A 22,015-nucleotide genomic window follows, 5' to 3' on the forward strand; every position below is an offset into this window, starting at 1 on the left:
CCTCTGTGCCTTTTTGCACTGCTTGGAGGGGTTTCCCGTATGGGCTGCGGCTGCACACCCTTCACCTCCTTATCCTCATCCCTTACCAGGACTCCCCATGGCGTGCCTTGTTGCCGCCGGTGGTGGAGGTCCCCACTGGATGTCCCTCTTGGAGGAGTCCTCCCCCTCAGTCTTGCGGACCTGGGGTGGAGCGTGTTGAATGCAGCAGTGTTGTACAACCACTGATTGCACCGGTTCACGGACTCCCAGGAAGCCTGCCATTTTTGCGACCTCGTGGATTCCGTGGACCATGTCTATGTTATGTTTTATAGGCTGCACTCCCTTTTTAGTTTACTGACAAATCTTTTGTTGACGTTTTGTTTGCACTTCCGCCCCAAGCTCCTGATCTATGGGCCCCTGGTGCAGGGAAGGTCGAGGGCCTCCTTGTAAACCTGCTCTTGGGCATGGCAAAGCTCGCCGTTTATAGGCCTAGGCAGGGGGCGACTGAGAGGGGCCGTCCAACCAGACTGTCTGCCCCTCTTTTGTGGCTATATTTGCATCCGGGTGTCCCTAGAAAGGGAGCATGTGGTGTCCACAGGCACCATCAAGGCCTTCTGTGCCGGGTGGGCACCGCAGGGGTTGGAGTGCTTTATTGACCCCTTTAATTGCACTTTCATTTGATGTTTTTAAGTTTCCGTTGATCTTTGTTATGTTCGGGCAGCAGTCATGAGCGGTCCTTTTTTGCTTTATCCCTAAATTGTTTCCTTTCTTACATTTGGTTTACCTCAAAAGAGTGGCCAATCCACGTAACCTGCATGATGTGCCTCATAGAACGTGATTGAAATTTAGATTTCATTGTACAAGGAATTATCTATGCCCTTTTGTTTTGCTGCTCTCGCACATCAAAGCAGAGCAACAAGAAGCTATGCTATCATACCATCCCCCTACCAGTACTGTGCTTTTAATTGTTTGTAGGTTGGTTAGACTGGATTTAGTTTTTGAGGTTTTTACTTTTGTCTGGGTTATCTTTTAGGATGATGTCCAAGTGCACATTGTAAGTGAAGTGAAGAGAAGTCCCTTGCAAGCTTTCAGGAAGGAGCATATGCCCATCTTTATAGCAGAGAGAGCAGTAAGTATGTAAAGTTAAATAAACAGTAATTCCATAATATGTGGGCAGCACGGTGGCGCAACGGTTAGCACTGCTGCCTCATGGCACCGAGGATTCAGGTTCAATCCCAGCCTCTGGTCACTGTCCGTGTGGAGTTTGCACATTTTCCCTGTGCCTGCATGGGTCTCACCCCACAACCCAAAGATGTTCAGGTTAGGTGGATTGGCCACGCTAAATTACCCCTTAATTGGAAAAAAAAAGCATTGGGTGCTTTAAATTTAAACACAAAAAAATCCATAATTTACTGAAAAATAGGTGTGTTAATAGTGGGCTTCATGTTACATACTTTGCAGTAAGGATGTATATAATGGGATGTCTGTGCTCTTTAGTTTCTCACTATTCCAGTAAGTTAAATGGAATTGTTGCAAGGAACTGCATCTGGATAATAACCATTTCACACTGATCCCTTTTGTTGACATTTTCTGGCTATTTAGGGTAACATTTTCATTTCCAGTCCTTTATCCTTGTTGCCTTTCTGGTTTGAACTGCTGCTTTGTGAAATTTGAATTTATTTTTCTGTCAATGAATGAGAGCAATTAAAGAAATAGTATTGGAGCTTGTGCCATTTGACAGCTGCTGATTGCTGATAGGAAGAAACAGAACAAAAGGAAAAATCACCACCATCTATAGTTGGTAATACTCTTAAAGGAGTGATAGGGAATATATTAAAGAAAGACAGCGAGGAGAGACAATCTTTTGCTTTCATGTTATGAACTGAGCAGATGCAGTCTATGATACAGATCAGAAGAACCCCATTTGATGACTTGAATTGGCAGAATCTTAGTCAACACAATGCTGGAACCGCTGTTGGGGAGGGTTTAAACTAACATGCCAGGGGGAGGGGAACCTATGTAAGGAGTCAGAGAAAGAGGGAGCAAGGTCAAAAACAAAAGGTATAAAAGTGAATAAGAAAAATGATGGGCAGAGAAACCAAAGGCAAAATTCAAATATGGCAAAAGAGAAAAATATTGGGAGCAAGACAAACACTGTGAAAAAGACAAACTTAAAGGCTCTGTGCCTTAATGTAGGGAGCATTTGCAATAAAGTGGATGAACTAATCGCGCAGGTAGATATAAATGGGTACGATATAATTGGAATTACGGAGACATGGCTGCCGGGTGACCAGGGATGGGAACTGAATGTCCCAGGGTTTTCAGTATTTAGGAAGGACAGGCATAAAAGAAAAGGTGGTGGTGTGGCACTGTTGGTTAAAGAGGAAATTAACACAATAGTGAGAAAGGATATTAGCTCTGACAATGTGGAGTCTATATGGGTAGAGTTGAGAAATACCATGGGGCAAAAAACATTAGTGGGTGTCATATATAGACCCCCAAACTACAGTGGTGATGTTGGGAATGCCATTAAACACAAAATTAGAGATGCATGTAATAAGGGAATATCAGTGATCATGGGTGATTTAATCTGCACATAGATTGGGCAAATCAAATTAGCCACAATGCCGTAGAGGAGGAATTCCTGGAGTGTATACGGGATGGTTTCCTTGACCAATATGTGGAGGAATCAACTAGAGAGCAGGACATCTTAGACTGGGTACTGTGTAATGAGAAGGGAATCATTGCCAATCTGGCTGTGCGAGACTGCTTGGGGATGAACGACCATAAGCTGATAGAAATTTTTATTAAGATGGAGAGTGAAGTAGTTGATTCGGAGACTAGGGTGCTCAATCTTAATAGAGGAAATTGAAGATCTGAGGCGTGAGTTGGCCATGGTAGATTGGGGAGAGTTACTTAAAGGGATGACAGTGGATAGGCAATGGCAAACATTCAAGGAACAGATGGGGGAACTGCAGTAACTGTTCATTCCTGTCTGGCACAAAAGCAAAATGGGTAAGAGGGCCAATCCATGGCTTACAAAGGAAATTAGAAATAGTATCCGATCCAAGGAAGAAGCATACAGATTGGCCAAGAAAAATAATGGGTCTGAGGATTGGGAGCAGTTTAAAATTCAGCAAAGGAGGACCAAGGGATTGATTAAAAAGGCGAAAATACAGTACAAAAGTAAGCTTGCAGGGAACATAAAGACTGACACTAAGAGTTTCTATAGGTATGTGAAGAGAAAGAGATTGGTAAGTGTAGGCCCCCTACAGACAGAAACAGGGGAATGTATAATAAGGGACAAAGAAATGGTTGAGCAATTGAATACATACTTTGGTTCTGTCTTCACAAAAGGGGACACAAATCAGATACCAGAAATGTTGGAGGATGAAAGGTTTAGTGAGAGGGAAGAACTGAGGGAGATCAACATTAGTAGAGAAATGGTGCTGGGAAAATTAATTGGATTGAAGGCAGATAAATCCCCAGGGCCTGAGAATCTACATCCCAGAGAGCTTAAGGAGGTGGCTCTGGAAATAGTGGATGCATTGGTGGTCATCTTCCGGGATTCTATAGACTGGAAGAGTCCCTGCAGATTGGAGGGTAGCTAATGTCACTCCAATATTCAAAAAGAGAGGTAGAGAGAAAGCAGGGAATTATAGACCACTAAGCCTAACATTGGTGGTGGGGAAAATGCTTGAATCCATTATCAAGGACTTTATAGCGGGACATTTAGACAGCAGTGGCAGGATCAGCCAGAGTCAGCATGGATATATGAAGGGGAAATCATGCTTGACAAATCGGTTGGAATTCTTTGAAGGTGTAACTAGTACATTTGACAAGGGCGAGCCAGTTGATGTATATTTGGACTTTCAGAAGGCATTTGACAAAATCCCGCATAAGAGATTATTGTGCAAGATTAAAGAGCATGGGATTGGGGGAAGTGTATTGAGGTGGATAGAAAACTGGTTGGCAGAAAGGAAATAAAGAGGAATTAATGGGTCCTTTTCAAATTGGCAGGCAGTACCTAGTGTGGTGCCACAGGGATTGGTCCTGGGACCCCAGCTATTCACAATATATATTAATGATTTGGATGAGGGAACAAAATATAACATTTCAAAGTTTGCGGATGATACCAAGTTGGGTGGGAGGGTGAACTGTGATGATGATGCAGTGATCCTACAGTATGATCTGGACAGGTTGGACGAGTGGGCCAATCAATGGCAGATGCAGTATAATTTGGATAAGTGTGAGGTTATTCACTTTGGAAGCAAAAACAGGAAGGCAGATTATTACCTGAACGGTTGTAAATTGTGAGAGGGGAGTGTGCAGCGGGACCTGAGTGTCCTTGTGCACCATTCGCTGAAGGTAAGCATGTAGGTGCAGCGGGCGGTAAAGAAGGCTAATGGTATGTTGGCCTTCATTGCGAGAGGTTTCGAGTACAGAAGCAGGGATGAGTTGCTGCAATTATACAGGGCCTTGGTGAGGCCACATCTAGAATATTGTATGCAGTTTTGGTCTCTTTCTGAGGAAGGATGTTCTTGCAACAAAGGGAGTGCAACAAAGATTTACCAGACTGATTCCAGGGATGGCGGGACTGTTATATGGGGAGAGAGTGACTAGGTTAGGATTATTCTCGCTGGAGTTAAGAAGAATGAGGGGGGATCTCATAGAGACTTACAAAATTCTAACTGGACTAGACAGGGTAAATGCAGTGGAGATGTTTCTGATGGTGGGTGTGTCCTGAACCAGGGGTCACAGTTTGAGGATTCAGGGTAAACCATTTCGAACAGAGATGAGGAGACATTTCTTCACCCAAAGAGTGGTGAGCCTGTGGAATTCATTACCATAGGAAGTAGTTGATGCTAAACCATTGAGTATATTCAAGAGGCGGCTGGATATAGCACTTGGTGCGAATAGGATCAAAGGTTATGGGGAGCCACCTCTTCCTGCGCATGGCTAAGCCTAATGCAGCTCAAAGTGGTGCACAGAGCGCACCTGACCAGAACCCGAATGAGCAGGTTCTTTCCGGAGGTGGAGGACGAATGTGAACGGTGCCAGAGAGGCCCGGCCAACCACACCCACATGTTTTGGGCTTGTCCCAAACTTGCTGGGTTCTGGGCAGCCTTTTTCGAGGCAGTGTCCAAGGTTATGGGGGTGAAGCCATGCCCGATACTGGCAATCTTCGGGGTATTGGAGCAGCCAGAACTATACATGGGGAAGGGGGCTAAAGCCCTCGCTTTCGCTTTCTTAATCGCACGCCGGAGAATCCTGCTCGGCTGGCGATCGGCAGCACCACCCACGGCTGCAGACTGGCTCGTTGACCTTTCGGAATTTCTCCACCAGAACTGGACACTTTGGGACAGTTTGTCGGCTTGTTCCAAAACCTGTTCGAGGCCAGCAACGAGGAGTATATACAACTGTTTATAAGTATGAGAAATGCCAATAAAAAGACTTTAAAAAAGGTTATGGGGAGAAAGCAGGGTTAGGCTATTGAGTTGGATGATGAGCCATGATCGTGATAAATGGCGGAGCAGGCTCATAGGGCCAAAAGGCCTCCTCCTGCTCCCATCTTCTATGTATCTCGGTAACTAGCCTCAGTATCACCATTTTAGAAAGAATGAAAATTGCCTGGGTTTCATGCTGCTAAATGCTGCCTCTTCCAGTTGCTAAATTGCTCGCATGAAAACATCTGGTGAGAAGAGGGCAGTGTGGGCTTTGGTACCTCTACACAGTTGAATAGCCCCCATTGATGATCATGGTTTAGGACCACGTCTGAAATAATTTGGGAATTGAGTCTTCATGTGAGGCAGGGCTTTAAACAGAAACATTATTTTTGATGAGCTTTGCAGCCATGCTGCCATTGTATTTTTCCAATTGTTTGTCCTGACTGCAGTTGTCTCCATTTGCAGCCACTTAAAGTGGACGAGGACCACATGGAAGACTCCAGGAATAATGAAACCAGCGGCCTGTCATCTAGCAAGTTAGAAGAGAATGTTGGGCCTCTCCCCCTATCTGTCATGAAGGCAAGGTAATCAACAAAGTAATAACACAAACCAGTAATCTATACACTATAGATTTAGATTTAGAACACCTGGATTCTTGTGAAGTAAAGTGGCCAACAGTTTTGCAAAAATTCTGTTTGTCTCCGATTTCCTACCCAAATAATGTGCATTTTGAGGTTAAAGAAAAACCAAAGTATGTTCCTTGAGAAGGCTTTCCTTGAGTTATATTAGAGTATTAACTGTTTGATCTCCCTGTACCACCCCTTCCCAACACAGGTCTCAAAAATATATATTTTTTGTGGGAACATTTTCTTTGTAGGGCAGCACGGTAGTACAAGTGGATAGCACCGTGGCTTCACGGCGCCAGGGTCCCAGGTTCGATTCCCCGCTGGGTCACTGTCTGTGCGGAGTCTGCACGTTCTCCCCGTGTCAGTGTGGGTTTCCTCCGGGTGCTCCGGTTTCCTCCCACAGTCCAAAGACATGCAGGTTAGCTGCATTGGCCATGCTAAATTGCCCTTCGTGTCCAAAAAGGTTAGGAGGGGTTATTGGGTTACGGGTATAGGGTGGAAGTGAGGGCTTAAGTGGGTCGGTGCAGACATGATGGGCCAAATGGCCTCCTTCTGCACTGTATGTTCTATGTAACTTAAATTGAGAATTATATGTTAAAGGAGAGCTCATACAGGAAAGGTGCAGAGGTTACAGAGTTTAAAAAAAAAAATAAAAAAAAATTTTTTTATTAAAGGTTTTCATAAAATATCAATAACAAAATGAGAAAGAAAAAAGAACACAACAGGGTTAAGTACAAAACATAATCTAAAAAAGCAACCCCCCCGCCCCCCCCCCCGGTACATAAATAATAAATTAACATGAACACCCCGACTTAACACAACAGGTGTATACACCCCCTCAGACCCTCCAGTGTAAATAACATAAACAAAAATAAAGTAAACCCCCCCACCGAGCTGCTGCTGCCGCCATTGACCAATCGTTCTGCCAGAAAGTCTAAGAACGGTTGCCACTGCCTAAAGAACCCTTGTACCGACCCTCTCAAGGTGAATTTCACCCTCTCCAATTTAATGAACCCTGCCATATCGCTGATCCAGGCTTCCACGCTTGGGGGCCTCGCATCTTTGCACTGAAGGAGAATCCTTCGCCGGGCTACCAGGGACGCAAAGGCCAGAATTCCGACCTCTTTCGCCTCCTGCACTCCCGGCTCCTCTGCCACCCCAAATATTGCGAGCCCCCAGCCCGGTCTGACCCTGGGTCGTACCATCCTCGACACCGTCCTCGCTACGCTCTTCCAAAATTCCTCCAGTGCTGGGCATGCCCAGAACATATGGGTGTGATTTTCTGGGCTCCCTGAGCACCTAACACACCTGTCCTCACCCCCAAAGAACCGGCTCATCCTTGTCCCGGTCATGTGTGCCCTGTGCAGCACCTTAAACTGTATGAGGCTGAGCCTCGCGCACGAAGAGGAAGAGTTCCCCCTCCCTAGGGCATCTGCCCACGTCCCCTCTTCGATCTCCTCTCCCAACTCCTCCTCCCACTTACCTTTCAACTCCACCACCGAGGCCTCCTCCTCCTCCTGCATCACCTGGTACGTTTCCGAGATCTTTCCCACCCACCCCCCCGAGAGCACCCTGTCCTGTACAGTGTGTGGCAGTAGCCGCGGGAATTCCACCACCTGCCGTCTGGCAAATGCCCTTACCTGTAAGTACCTGAAGGCGTTCCCCAGGGGGAGCCCGTACTTCTCCTCCAGCTCACCCAAGCTCGCGAACTTCTCGTCCACAAACAGGTCCCCCAACTTTCGTATCCCTGCCCTGTGCCACCCCGAAAACCCTCTATCTGTTCTTCCTGGGGCGAACCGGTGGTTCCCCCGTAATGGGGTCCACGCCGAGGCCCCAACTTCCCCCCCCTATGCTGCCTCCACTGCCCCCAAAGTTTGATGGCTGCCACCACCACCGGGCTCGTGGTATACCTCCCTGGAGGGAGCGGCAGCGGCGCCGTTGCCAGCGCCCCCAGACTCGTGCCCACACAGTACACCGTCTCCAGCCTCTTCCATGCAGCCTCCTCCATCACCCACTTGCGCACCATCGTTGCATTGGCGGCTCAGTAGTACCCACAGAGGTTGGGCAGCGCCAGCCCCCCCTATCTCTACTCCGCTCCAGGAACACCCTTCTCACCCTCGGAGTCCCTCGCGCCCACACAAACCCCATTATACTCCTGTTAACCCGCCTGAAAAAAGCCTTCGGGATAAACACGGGGAGGCACTGGAACAGGAACAAAAACCTTGGGAGCACCGTCATTTTGATTGACTGCAGCCTACCCGCCAAGGACAACGGCAACGCGTCCCACCTCTTGAACTTCTCCTCCATTTGCTCCACCAGCCTTGTAAAGTTAAGCCTATGCAGGGCCCCCCAGCTCCTGGCCACCTGGACCCCAAATATCTGAAGCTCCTCTCCGCCCTTTTTAGTGGGAGCTTGCCAATCCCCCTCTCCTGGTCCCCTAGCTGAACTACGAACAGCTCGCTCTTCCCCATATTGAGCTTGTAACCCGAAAAGTCCCCGAATTCCCTAAGGATCCTCATTACCTCTGGCATTCCTCCCACCGGGTCCGCCACATACAACAGCAGCAGAAGTTACAGAGTTGTTGTCATGAGTGACTTCAACTTCCCTAATATTGACTGGAACCTCCTTAGTGCAAATGGTTTGGGTGGAGCAGATTTTGTCAGGTGTGTCCAGGAAGGATTCCTGACTCCATATGTAGATAGGTCGACTAGGGGGGCGGCCATATTGGATTTGGTGCTTGGCAACGGACCAGGCCAGGTGTCAGATGTCTCGGTGGGAGAGCATTTCGGTGACTGACCACAACTCCTTGACCTTTACCATAGTTATGGAGAGGGATAGGAACAGATGGTATGGGGAGGTATTTAATTGGGGGAGGGGAAATTATACTGCTATTAGACAGGAGCTGAGGAGCATAATTTGGGAACAGTTGTTCTCGGGGAAATGCACAACAGTAACGTGGGGGTTGTTTAAGGAGCACTTGCTGCAAGTGTTGGAAAGTTTTGTCCCACTGAGCGAAGGAAGGAATGGTAAGGTGGAGGAGCCTTGGATGACAAGAGAAGTGGAGCTTCTAGTCAAGCGGATGAAGGAAACTTAGGTAAGGTTGAGGAAGCAGCGATCTGGCACGGCTCTAGAGGGTTACATGGTAACCAGGAAGGCACTCAAAAATGGACTTAGGAGAGCTAGAAGGGGGCATTAAAGCGCCCTGGCGGGAAGGATTAGGGAAAACCCAAGGCGTTCTACACTTATGTGAGAAATAAGAGGATGATCAGAGTGAGACTAGGGCCGATCAGGGATAGTGGAGGGAACTTGTGCCTAGAGTCTGACGAGGTGGGGGAGGCCCTAAATGAATATTTTGCTTCAGTATTCACGAGGGAAAGGGACCTGGTTGCTCGTGAGAACAGCGTGAACCAGGTTAATAGGCTCGAACAGGTTGCTATTAAGAAGGAGGATGTGCTGGAAATTTTGAAAAGCATCAGGATAGATAAGTCCCCTGGGCCAGGTGGTATATACCCAAGGTTCCTACGGGAAGCGAAGGAGGAGATTGCTGCGCTGTTGGCAATGATCTTTGCGTCCTCACTCTCCACTGGAGTAATACCAGATGATTGGGGAGGCAAATGTTGTTCCCCTGTTCAAGAAAGGGAATAGGGAAATTCTTGGGAATTACAGACCAGTCAGTCTTACATCTGGGGTGAGCAAAATACTGGAATGGATTCTGAGAGATAGGATTTATGATTATTTAGAAAAACATAGTTTGATAAAGATAGTCAACATGTGAGGGGCAGGTCATGCTCACAAGCCTCGTTGCATTCTTTGAGGATGTGACGAGACACATTGATGGAGGCCGGGCAGTGGATGTGGTGTATATGGATTTCAGTAAGGCATTTGATAAAGTTCCCCATGGTAGACTCATTCAGAAGTTTAGGGGGCATGGGATACAAGGCAATTTGGCTGTCTGGATACACAATTGGCTGGCCGAACAAAGATAGCGAGTGGTAGCGGATTGAAAGTATTCCGCCTGGAGGTTGGTGACCAGTGGTGTCCCGCAAGGATCTGTTCTGGGACCTCTGCTCTTTGTGGTTTTTATAAATGTCTTGGATGAGGAAGTGGAAGGGTGGGTTAGTAAGTTTGCCGATGACACAAAGGTTGGTGGAATTGTAGATAGTGTCGAGGGCTGTTGCAGGTTACAAACAGGACATTGACAGGATGCAGAGCTGGGCTGAGAAGTGACAGATGGAGTTTAACCTCAATAAATGTAAAGTAATTCATTTTGGAAGGTCGAATTTGAATGCTGAATACAGGGTTAAAGGCAGGATTCTTGGAAGTGTGGAGGAACAGAGGGATCTTGGGGTCCACATATATAGATCCCTCAAAGTTGCCACCCAGGTTATTGGGTTGATAAGAAGGCGTTATGGTGTGTTGTCTTTCATTACAGGGGGATTGAGTTTAAGAGCTGCGAGGTTTATAAAACCCTGGTTCGACCATACTTGGAATATTGTGTCCAGTTCTGGCCACCTCATTATAGGAAGGATGTGGATGCTTTGGAGAAGGTGCAGAGGAGATTTACCAGGATGCTGCCTGGACTGGAGGGCATGTCTTATGAAGAAAGGTTGAGGGGGCTTGGGCTTTTCTCACTGGAGCGAAGAAGGCAGAGAGGTGACTTGATAGAGGTGTACAAGGTGATGAGAGGCATGGATAGAATGGATAGCCAGAGACTTTTCCCCAGGGTGGAAATGGCTGTCACGAGGGGACATAATTTTAAGGTGATTGGAGGAAGGTATAGGGGAGATGTCAGAGGTAGGTTCTTTATACAGAGAGTGGTGGGTGCCTGGAATGCACTGACAGCAGTGGTGGTGGAGTCAGAGTCATTAGGGATATTTAAGCGACTCTTGGAGAGGCACATGGACAGCAGTAAATTGTAGGGGTGTAGGTTAGGTTGATCTTGGGTTGGGATAAATGGCCGGCACAACATCGTGGGCCGAAGGGCCTGTACTGTTCTATGTTCTATAACTACTGTAAACTTATAACCGTCTTAAAGAGTGGCTGATTAATGGCTTGGTTATTTTGTATGTGGGGGTTAGATTACATCTAAAAAATGAGAAGAGCCATACCAAAGGCAGAATACATTACATGTCACTGATAGTTGGTGATAACCACATTGTGATAACCACATTGAAGGATTAATGGAAGTAATGTAATATTACAGGCTAGGGTTTAGAGAACCCCAAAGTATATCATGGAGTTCACCTGACCCACAACTTTTACTAGATTTTGGTTATGGGGAGCAGAAGGGCCCACTTTACAGGTGTGATGCAACAGAGAACTAAAAGTATTTTTAAACAAAACAGTGTTTTCAGTTAACATTTTATAAACACACAGTAAATAGTTTTATCAGCTACCAACCTTGACCACCCCCCCAAAAGATACAGTACTCAATAGAAAACCCTTAATAACTTTCCAAACAACGTCCACAAGTTAAACCCTTTTTAAATAAAGACAGCAGGTTTAAATTCTCTACAGAAACAGGTATTACTTTGAAATCATCAATGAGCTGAAGATCGAGAGAGAGATCATTACACAGCTGCTTGCTTTGAATGCAGCTCTCCAACTCTGAAAACGAAACCAAAAACGCACTGCAGCTGCCAGCTCAAAAACGAAAGTGAAAGACGGACAGACAGCCCAGCTCCATCCACACACTGACATCACTGCAGCCATTTGATGAAACAGACTTTTCTTAAAGGGACTCTGAAATGACAGTAACTGCAATTTTTATTGAGCATTCTGCTGGGATATACTCAGTTTTAACTTCGTTCTCAAGTGTAAGCCAATTTGCAGTTTAATGTTAGCCATTGTTTCACCTGTAAACATTTAGTGTGATAAGGCATAATGTTGGAACAAAAAATGGAAATCTTTACTCTGCACCTGACCTGGGAGGTCTCCAAACCCCTCATAGATACATAGATACATAGAACATACAGTGCAGAAGGAGGCCATTTGGTCCATCGAGTCTGGACCGAACTACTTAAGCCTTCACTTCTACCATATCGCCATAATCCAATAACCGCTGGATGGTTGCCAGAACTGGAAAAGCTTTTCATTTCTAATAACAGTAGCCTTTCTTTTTGACACATCCCGACTCAAGGTTAGCTCCGTTCTCTCTCCACAGATGCTGTTAGACCTGAGATTGTGCAGCATTTTCTGTTTTTGTTTCAGGTTTCTGCACCCGCTTAAGTCATGTAGTTAGTGTCAATCCTAATTATGTTGAGCTTTTTAAAAATCTCTAAAGCTTATCCATTTTTTTCCTATTTGCAGACAGTTAGTTTCCTGGTACACATTGGCCCATAATCCACAGATGTCCCAGGTGGTCAACTGCAGTGTTCCTACTGCCTTTCCTGTGCTGTGGGTGCGATGTGATGGCTCTGATCCTGAAGGTACTGTTTGGTTGGGAGCTGAACCCATGAAAACTGGGAAGGAGATTACATCAATCGTTTTCCATACGGTCACGTGCACTGGTAAGATGTCAAAAAAGTACATTTTAAAAGAGTTGTGTTAAACATGAGCTTGATTATTATTGGGATGGTGTAATTGCAGCCTGATAAATTTACACTGACAGTTTCCGTTTTAAATATGAGTTATTGTGGCTGGTCCTATAGATCCTGACATTCTAACAAAGTTCCAACTCAAGATCACATTTGATCTTGGTTCCCTATGTGAAATGCCACGAGTCATCAACCATACTTTATATGCTGATTTCACTGAACTCTAGAAGAATAATTCCATGAACTATAGTGCCACACGTTAACTGTTGTAAAAAATTCCTTGTGTGGTTGTTTCTTTTCTTTCTTGTCAACAGTAGATCGGCAAGGTAACTGTCTAAGTTTTGAACATTCGGGTTTATGGATAGCTTTGCGTTTGAGCATTAATAAAGTGTTATTTCTCTTTGTTTTAGGACCGATTGTCGACAGGAGCCCTTTCGCAAGCATAGAAATATTGAAAACTGCCCATAAGAATAGGCATTCTTGTTCTGCTGTAGGTATTCCAATTTTCTTTCTCCCACCCAAATCTGCAAAATTCTAAAATAAAACAAATGATATTTATATTGTTATTTTAACATAATATGACTTAAGGTATAACTTAAGAAATGTTGTAAAGCAAAATTAGACATATAGCCACATAAGGCAATGATAGGTCTGATGGCCAGAAGCTTATTCAAAGAGAGAGGTTTTGAGGAATGTCTTAAAGGGAGAGAGGTGGAAAGCTTTGGGGAGAGAATTTCAGGGCTTGGGCAGCTGAAGGCTGAACTATCAATGGTGGAGCGCTTAAAATCAAGGATGCCCAAGAGGATTGAATTAGATGAACATAGATATTTCTGAGGGTTGTAAGGCTGGAGGAGGTTACAGAGTTAAGGAAGGGCCATGCCAGAGATGAGAATTTTAAAATCAAAGCATTGCTTACCTGGGGCTAGTGTTGGTCAGCCAGAATGGGTGATAGATGATTGAAACTTGTGCATGTAAAGACATGCGAAATAAAGCTTTGACTGTGAGTTTGTGGGGGGCAGCACGATGGCACAGTGGTTAGCACTGTGGCTTCACAGCGCCAGGGTCCCAGGTTTGATTCCCGGCTGGCTCACTGCTATGTGTTCTCCCTGTGTCTGCGTGGGTTTCCTCCGGGTGCTCTGGTTTCCTCCCATTAGTCCCGAAAGATGTGCTATTAGGTAATTTGGACATTCTGAATTCTCCCTCTGCACCCGACCAGACGCCGGAATGTGGCGACCAGGGGCTTTTCACAGTAACCTCATTGCAGTGTTAATGTAAGCCTACTTGTGACAATAAAGATTATTGTTATTATGTTAGAATGTGGAAGGCCAACCAGGAGTCATTGGAATAGTCGAATGTAGAGGTAACAATGGCATGAATAAAATTTTCAGCAACAGGTAATCTGAAGTTGAGTAATATTACACATATGTAGATATCTGGTTGGAAGCGTCTCTCAAAAGCAGAAAATGTTAGAAATTTGAGTAGTCTGCCACACCTGAAAAGAGATGGCTAAGGCTATTGGTGTAGCACCTCTTGTTGCACACTTCGGAATTCTTACCACGGTTAGTTCTTACCCTGGTTAGTAAATGAAATTGGGTTTTCTGATTCAGGTGCTATGGTCTACCATTTACAACTTTTCTTTTAAATTGCTTTCAGGTTTCTCTTCCTGGCTTTCTAATTCCTTCGTGTCTTCAACCCTCCCTGTCTCATCATCTTCTCAGGCCCCACAACCCTCAGGCATTTATACTCATCTAATTCTGGCCTCACAGCCGATTTTAAATTGCTCCATCTTTGGGGTAGCATTTTACTGCTTCGCATTGGTGGGGGTGGGACAATAAAATGCAGTGAGTCGTTCAAAGGTCCATTGACTTTGGCAGGGCCAGGGAGGAGCTGTAAAATTCACCCACGTGTTTGTTTCTTCAGCTGCCTGGGCTCAGGAATTCCCTTCTTAAGCCTCTCATTTTGATATACTTCTTAAAACCTACCTCTTTGACCAAGGTTCTGGCCATTTGTCCTAATGTCACCGTAAGTGGCTTGGGCATTTTGTTAGGTTAAAGACACTCCTGAGTTGTTATTTTCAGGAACCATTATTGAATTTTTCTGAAGTAAGATTTTGGATTGTAGGATTGTGAGCATCTCGTCCTCTGTGTTTTGAAGCAACAAATTAATTCTGAGGTTCTAAAAGTACTTTGAGACTTCCCTATGATTTGAAATAGCTGTTTGCCTGTGTGCCTACAATTCCAAACACTGATGGTGTCTGACCACAGATGTAGGTCAAAGGGGGAAGAGAACAAATTGATAGAAATAGACTTTGGGCCATTCTGGGTCAAATGTGTAATTCATTGTGGCTGAGAAGAATCAATAGTGGAGGCCTCCCTGTTCTCTTGGCAAAAGTATAATATATGATATGGAAAGTCTTAAAAAGAAAGTTCAGGGAAATATATTTAATTTGGGCAGAAAAGCATTTGTATACAACCATACTGATTTCTAAAATGTAATGGCTTATTGCATTCAGGTAATGACCAAGGGCTATGCACAGTATGATCTGTTTGGTTCCACTGTATTAGAGAATACAATTATGAAGTCGCAGAGTAACATTATGGTGGATTTCACTTGGAACAATGTGGAGAAAATTTTAGAAATTCCACCACTTACATCGAATGCTACGCTGGTAAGGAAAACAAACTTTTGATACTGGCATATTTTACTGTACAAATTATACAAACTAGGGCAGGTGTCTCACACACAGTGATAACACAAGAACACATTCTGTTTGTTTTTTTGGGGAGGCAGTTTTGTCTGCTTTTTTTTGTTTCAAGTCTTTGGACCAATCCAAGGTGTCAGCCAATGTAGCTGCAAATTCTGTTCTGCCATTGGGAGATTGCTGTCCATGGTGGTGACGTCCAATTTTTCTCTGCCTACATCTACAGAGCAGTGGCTTAGTAGTGTGGGGAGGTCTGCAGTGTATTCCGAAATTGGTTAAAAAGGTTTTTTAATTGTTAATGAGATGTGGGAATCGCTGGCTAAGCCACCATTTGCTGCCCATCCCTAATTTTCGTTTGAGAAGATGGTGGGAAGACACCATCGCAAACTGCTGCTATCCGTGTGGTATTGGTATATCCACTGTGCTGAGTTCTATGCTGTTGGGTAAAGGAAAGTGTTCCTGTGCTGGGAGAGAGGGAGATTCACTCCCGGTCTGCCTTGAATCCTTAGAGAATGAGCTGCATAGTAGCATTGCAAATATTTGGAAACTAACTTCCTGCTTGATTTCTTAAAAAAGGAGTCTTCGTAGGACACTTTGTTCCCAGTTTACCAAATCTCCATTTAGTTTGTGTGTTGGGTTGTTGTGATTCCTATTTAGTGATTCCTATTTGGAGATTGTATGTTCAAGTTTGACATTTTGTTCTCTGTGCCCTGTAAATCCTATAAATTAAATACTGCACACAATTATTGCACAAATGAAATGAAAGCTGATTTACAAATGTATTCATGACCTATGCATGGATTTCAGATATGAGTGTTCATACAAGCCTCCAGGTATGACCAGGTTTGGGCCCCAAAAGAACTCCAGGAGAGTTGGGCCTTTTGTCTCTGAATCTTATCCAACTGATTTCTGAAGAACCCTGATATTTTTGCTTCTATGAGTACCTTCTGGCAGGCTCTTCTAAATGTCTGTACTTGGCTTCCCAGCAAGTATTTGATTTTTTGATGTAATTTTAATATTCAACACGAGAATGAGAACTTTTGAAATAACCGAATCAGTGATTTCACTTCAGTAATTTGTTTCAAGCAATCAGGTGCAAGCCTGAACTGTATTCTGCAGCCCAGAAATGGGATTAAGTATCTTTGTGCACAGGTTTAGACTTAGCCTCTGAACTCACTGTGGTCAATTGGATTCAATTGGCATATTTTGCATTGTGCTTCTGATACAGTTTTATCCTGCTTGTTTTTGTGGTTGTTTAGAATATTAAAGTGGAACCTGGAGACCTGAGAAGTCCTGTTATTCAAATATATAAGGAGCTAGAATTTCTCCTTGTAAGTATTTACTTGCATTGATAATGTTCTTTTACAAGTTGATTTTTAAATTCATAATTGTTTTTTAAAATAAATTTAGAGTATCCAATTATTTTTTTTCCAATTAAGAGGCAATTTAGCGTGGCCAATCCACCTAACCTGCACATCTTTGGTTGTGGGGGTGAAACCCACGCAGACATAGGGAGAATGACGATGGGCTATTCCTAATCTATTAGGTTGCAGTGGATCTAGTTTTGTTTCCCATGCACACGGGGAGAATGTGCAAACTCCACACGGACAGTGACCCAGGGCCGGGACCGAACCCGGGTCCTTGCGCCGAGGCAGCAATGCTAATCACCGTGCTGCCCCTAAATTCATAATTGTCGAGATGTGTTCCAGTGGATTGCAACCTGAATACATTTCTTGTTTTAAGCAAGCATTCAGAAACATTTCCATTGTATGATTATGTGTAACAAAATCAGAAAGAATCCCTTTATGATGAGGCATAAAATGTTTTTTCTATGCACACTGAGAAAATATTCCTCTGGCAGAAATATGCAAACTGGGTGCCTTTAGTCACAAAATGTTTTCTCTTCTTGTACTATATAAATAGCTTTGATAAAACCTTTCACTGGCATTAATTTGTCTAAAATTTTGAATCACCTTTTGTTTAATTTGATGTATAAAATTGAAAGCATTGCTTTTAGCTTGCATTGATAAAATTGGAACTCCAGCAATCACCAGTTCCTTTTTTCTCAGTAGCCAGATCATGTCTCTTGAGAGTGCCATATGCTTGACTTAATGATATCTGATAGTATCTTTACTCTGCTGAAATATATAATCCAGTTAAATGTTGCTGCAGATGATTTAAAAGGAAAGCTCAGTTAAAGTTTATTGTAGCAATTAACTAATTTAAGGATTTTTAAAAAAATGTATTCAAACTTGTGCTTAGTCCCAGTCCCTTTTGAAATATACAGCACAACACATCTGTATACAATTTATGCAAGATAGTCAGTAACAACTATTTTGAATCTTGTGCATAATCCTGCCTGCATCCACCATCCAAATCCCCCTCCTGTTTAAATATCTTTTGATACTTGCTGTCTTGGGGATACTTGGTAAAAGCATTGTTTACTATGGAATAAGCCTGTATCAGAAACTCAAGTTTGATTTCCAATCTCTGCTTCACCAACTGATCTCAGTCTGAGTTTCTGGTGTGATGTAATGATTGGAATTATCGCTGAAACAACCGAGCATCAGCCCTTGGATTTCCAGTGACTTCTGTGGAAAAGTCTATACACATTGGGTACATGGTTATACCCTTTCACCTCCTCGCCCTCGCCTGCCCAACTCAAAATTGATTGATTGGCCCCCTCTCACTAGGTGCTCACAGAAAATGGTGCTTGATCAATGCAGATATAGCCCAGTAAGAATACACCATTGAGGATGACTGGGATTTTCCTGCCCCATCATGTCTGGACCCACCACGAGGGATGTGACCTTGCAGTCAAAAGTCCATTGATATTTGATGGGACTGGAAGGTCCCTGTGGCGGGTGGGGCCAGAAAACCCCAGCTGATGAGGGGGAAATGAGAACAAAACACTTGCAAGTATCTTTTGATAACCACCAACCATCTCTGAGAACTTTACAGCCAATTGAGCACTTTTGAAGCCAATTGATTATTTTGAAGTGTAGTCACTATTGTAATGTAGCACAGCAAGCTCCCATAAACCGGGTTATGATAATTACCAGATAATCTGCTTTTGATTGCTCTTGCTTGGTAGTTACTCCTTCCAGGAGAACGGCTGTCAGGGTATGTCATGTTCGTCTATCTTGTGCCATCCTCAAAAATCCACCATTTGCAATTGCTAACGTTGATTGAGGGATAGGAATTTCCCAGAACATGGAGGATAATTTCCCTGCTCTTCAGAAGAGTACTATGGGATCTTCTCTGTTCTCTGACGGGGCCTCGATTTAATGTCTCCTCTGAAAGACAGTACTTTCGACAGTGCAGCAGTCCCTCAGTGCTTCACTGGAGCCTGAGCCTAGATTTCTGCGCCCAGGCCCTGGGGTGGGACTTGAACCCTGAAACTCAAAAGATGAGAGTGCTACCAACTTTTTTAAAGTTAATCTTTAGGTCAACGCCCATTGCCCATCATTTAATTGCCCATGAACTGAGTGCTTTGCTGGGCAACTTCAGAGGGCATTTAAGACTCAATCACATTGCTATGGGTCTGGAGTCACAAGTAGGCCAGACCAGGCAAGGATGGCAGATTTCCTTCTCTAAAGGACAAAATGAACCAAATGCTTTTTCCAACAATAGATAGTTTCATGGCACAATTACTGAGACTAACTTTCCATGAATTAAATTTAAATTTACCAGGCACCATGCTGGAATGTGAACACATGTCCTAAGGACATTAGCCTCCTCCCCTGAATTATGGGCAGCACGGTAGCACAAGTGGTTAGCACTATGGCTTCACAGCGCCAGGGTCCCAGATTCAATTCCCTGCTATGTCACTGTCTGTACGGAGCCTGCACCTTCTCCCCGTGTCTGCGTGGGTTTCCTCCGAATGCTCCGGTTTCCTCCCACAATCCAAAGGCGTGCAAGTTGGGTGGATTGGCCGATAAATTGCCCTTGGTGGTGAAAAAGGTTAGGAGGGGCAATTGGGTTTGGGGATAGGGTGGAAGTGAGGGCTTAAGTGAGTCTGCAGACTCGATTGTCTGAATGCCCTCCTGCACTGTATGTTCTATTATTAGACATTGACATAATAATAATCTTTATTGTCATAAGTAGGCTTACATTAACACTGCAACAAAGTTACTGTGAAAACCCCTAGTCACCGCAGTCTGGAGCCTGTTCGGGAACACTGAGGGAGAATTCAGAATGCCCAAATTACCTAATAGCACGTCTTTCGGGACTTGTGGGAGGGAACCGGAGCACCCGGAGGAAACCCACGCAGACACGGGGAGAACGTGCAGATTCCGCACAGACAGTGGTCCAAGCCGGGAGTCAAACCTGGGATGCTGGTGCTGTTGAGCAACAGTGCTAACCACTGTGCTACCGTGCCGCCCTACCACTATTTCACCGTCTTCCCTGACTGACCACAGCTGACCCAAAAGTGTGAAACTTTAGGGATAAAGGGGTGGGAAGAGATTTTTAAAAAAGATTAATTTAAAACTTTTGAAAGTCTTAAAGATGTTAAGCACATGTTGTGGTTTGAATAAATGACCTAGTTTCTGCTGTGTTGTGTGACAGGTCTTAGCTCGAGGTTTGAAAACCGGTGAAATAGAATGGCCAGAAGTGTTAGAAGAAAAATCTGCAATTATTGTCGTACAGGAGTTAATTGAAGGTATGCACTTTTAACATTTGAATAACATTGACTTTAAAATTTAGACTATTTTGGGCGGGAGAGTCAACAGTGTGACTGCCAAGTTATCTGTATGCTCAATTTACTCTTCACTAGATAGTAACCATGTCCACAATATACACTGCTGGCACGGTTGTTTTTCACAAAATATAATGCCTCAAGTGGCATGATAAAACCTTTCAAATATTTTCTTTTTTGTAAAAAATATTTTAATTAAAATTTTAACATATTTTCAACAAACCCCCCCCTTACAGAAAAAAGAAAAACAAAGAACACATAAATAAACATCTTACAACTACATCACAAATTCCCCCAATATACAAACCCCCCATTAAGCAATAATAAACATAGTAGTAAATACAAAGTACACCCCCCCCCCGGGTTGCTGCTGACCACCTCCTAACGCTCCGCTAGAAAGTTTAGGAACGGTTGCCACCGCCTGAAGAACCCTTGCACAGACCCTCTCAAGGCAAATTTTACCCTCTCCAATTTAATGAACGCTGCCATGTCGCTGATCCAGGCTTCCACGCTTGGGGGCCTCGCATCTCTCCACTGTAGCAGAATCCTCCGCCGGGCTACCAGGGACGCAAAGGCCAGAATACTGGCCTCTTTCGCCTCCTGCACTCCCGGCTCGTCCGATACCCCAAATAGTGTTAACCCCCAGCTCGGCTTAACCCGGTGTTCACCACCTTAGACATCGTCCTCGCGACGCCCCTCCAGAACCTATCCAGCGCTGGGCACCCCAGAACATATAGGCATGATTTTCTGGGCTCCCTGAGCACCTCACACACCTGCCTTCATCCCCAAAGAACCTGCTCAGCCTCGCCCCTGTCATATGCGCCCTGTGAAGAACCTTAAATTGTATCAGGCTAAGCCTGGCGCAAGAGGAGGAAGAATTAACCCTACCCAGGGCATCCGCCCACGTACCCTCGTCTATCTCCTCCCCAAGCTCCTCCTCCCATTTACCCTTTAGCTCCTCCACCGATGTCTCCTCCTCCTCCTGCATCTCAATTGCCAATGCAAATAGCAAGGGGCCTTGTCCCCTGGTACAGCCAAAAGTATTCCGACCTCCTCCGACTCGTGGTCACACTCGCCACCGGGGCTTCGTAAAGTAGCCTAACCCAACTAATGAACCTCTCCCCGAACCCAAACCTCCTCAACACTTCCCAAAGGTACCCCCACTCCACCCTATCGAAGGCCTTCTCCGCGTCCATCGCCGCCACTATCTCCGTTTCCCCCTCCACTGCAGGCATCATGATTACGTTAAGGATCCTCCGCACATTGGTATTCAGCTGCGTTCCCTTCACAAAACTCGCCTGGTCCTCGTGAATCACCTCCGGGACACAGTCCTCAATTCTGGTAGCCAACACCTTCGCGAACAGCTTTGCGTCCATGTTGAAGAGCGAGATTGACCTATACGACCCACACTGTAATGTATCCTTGTCCCGCTTCAAGATCAGCGAGATCAGCGCCCTGGACATAGTTGGGGGTAGGGCCCTCCCCTCCCTCGCCTCATTGAAAGTCCTCACTAGTAGAGTGCCCAGCAGGTCCATGTACTTGCGGTAAAATTCCACCGGGAACCCAGCTGGCCCCGGTGCCTTCCCCGCCTGCATACTCCCCAGCCCCTTAGTCAGCTCCTCCAGCCCTACCGGTGCCCCAAGCCCAGCCACCTGCTCCTCCTCCACCCTCGGGAACCTCAGCCGATCCACAAATCGACGCATCCCCCCCTCCTCCGTCGGGGGCTCAGACCTATACAGCCCCTCATGAAAGTCTCTAAATACCCCATTTATTCCCACCGCACTCCGCACCGTGTCCCCCCCTTTATCCCTAACTCCCCAATCTCCCCTCCCGCTTCCGAAGCTGCTGTGCCAACATCCGGCTCGCCTTCCCCCCGTACTCCTACACCGCCCCTTGCGCTTTCCTCCACTGCACCTCTGCCTTCTTGGCGGTCAACAGGTCGAACACGGCCTGGAGGCTTCGTTGCTCCTTGAGTAGTCCTTCTTGGGGACCTCTGCATACCTCCTATCCACCCTTAAAATCTCCCC

The 22,015-nt window shown here is 45.2% G+C and overlaps 1 protein-coding gene across 4 annotated transcripts in view; it reads left to right on the forward strand.

Annotated features, from left to right (window-relative positions):
• zwilch (zwilch kinetochore protein) overlaps window positions 1–22,015 on the forward strand; it is a 101,569-nt gene that overhangs the window by 4,636 nt on the left and 74,918 nt on the right. For all 4 annotated transcript variants that reach the window (XR_011933851.1, XM_072470370.1, XM_072470371.1 and 1 more), the window contains exons 3-9: window positions 1,013–1,108; window positions 5,892–6,010; window positions 12,362–12,561; window positions 12,999–13,078; window positions 15,101–15,256; window positions 16,549–16,620; window positions 19,859–19,952. Coding sequence is in view for 3 of the 4 variants with exons in the window: in XM_072470370.1 (XP_072326471.1) it covers window positions 1,013–1,108; window positions 5,892–6,010; window positions 12,362–12,561; window positions 12,999–13,078; window positions 15,101–15,256; window positions 16,549–16,620; window positions 19,859–19,952 (817 nt within the window). In the remaining variant the exon portion in view is untranslated. The remainder of the gene's footprint in view (window positions 1–1,012; window positions 1,109–5,891; window positions 6,011–12,361; window positions 12,562–12,998; window positions 13,079–15,100; window positions 15,257–16,548; window positions 16,621–19,858; window positions 19,953–22,015) is intronic.

This window comes from Scyliorhinus torazame, chromosome 12, assembly GCF_047496885.1.
Source record: "Scyliorhinus torazame isolate Kashiwa2021f chromosome 12, sScyTor2.1, whole genome shotgun sequence".
Taxonomy (NCBI): Eukaryota; Metazoa; Chordata; class Chondrichthyes; order Carcharhiniformes; family Scyliorhinidae; genus Scyliorhinus; species Scyliorhinus torazame.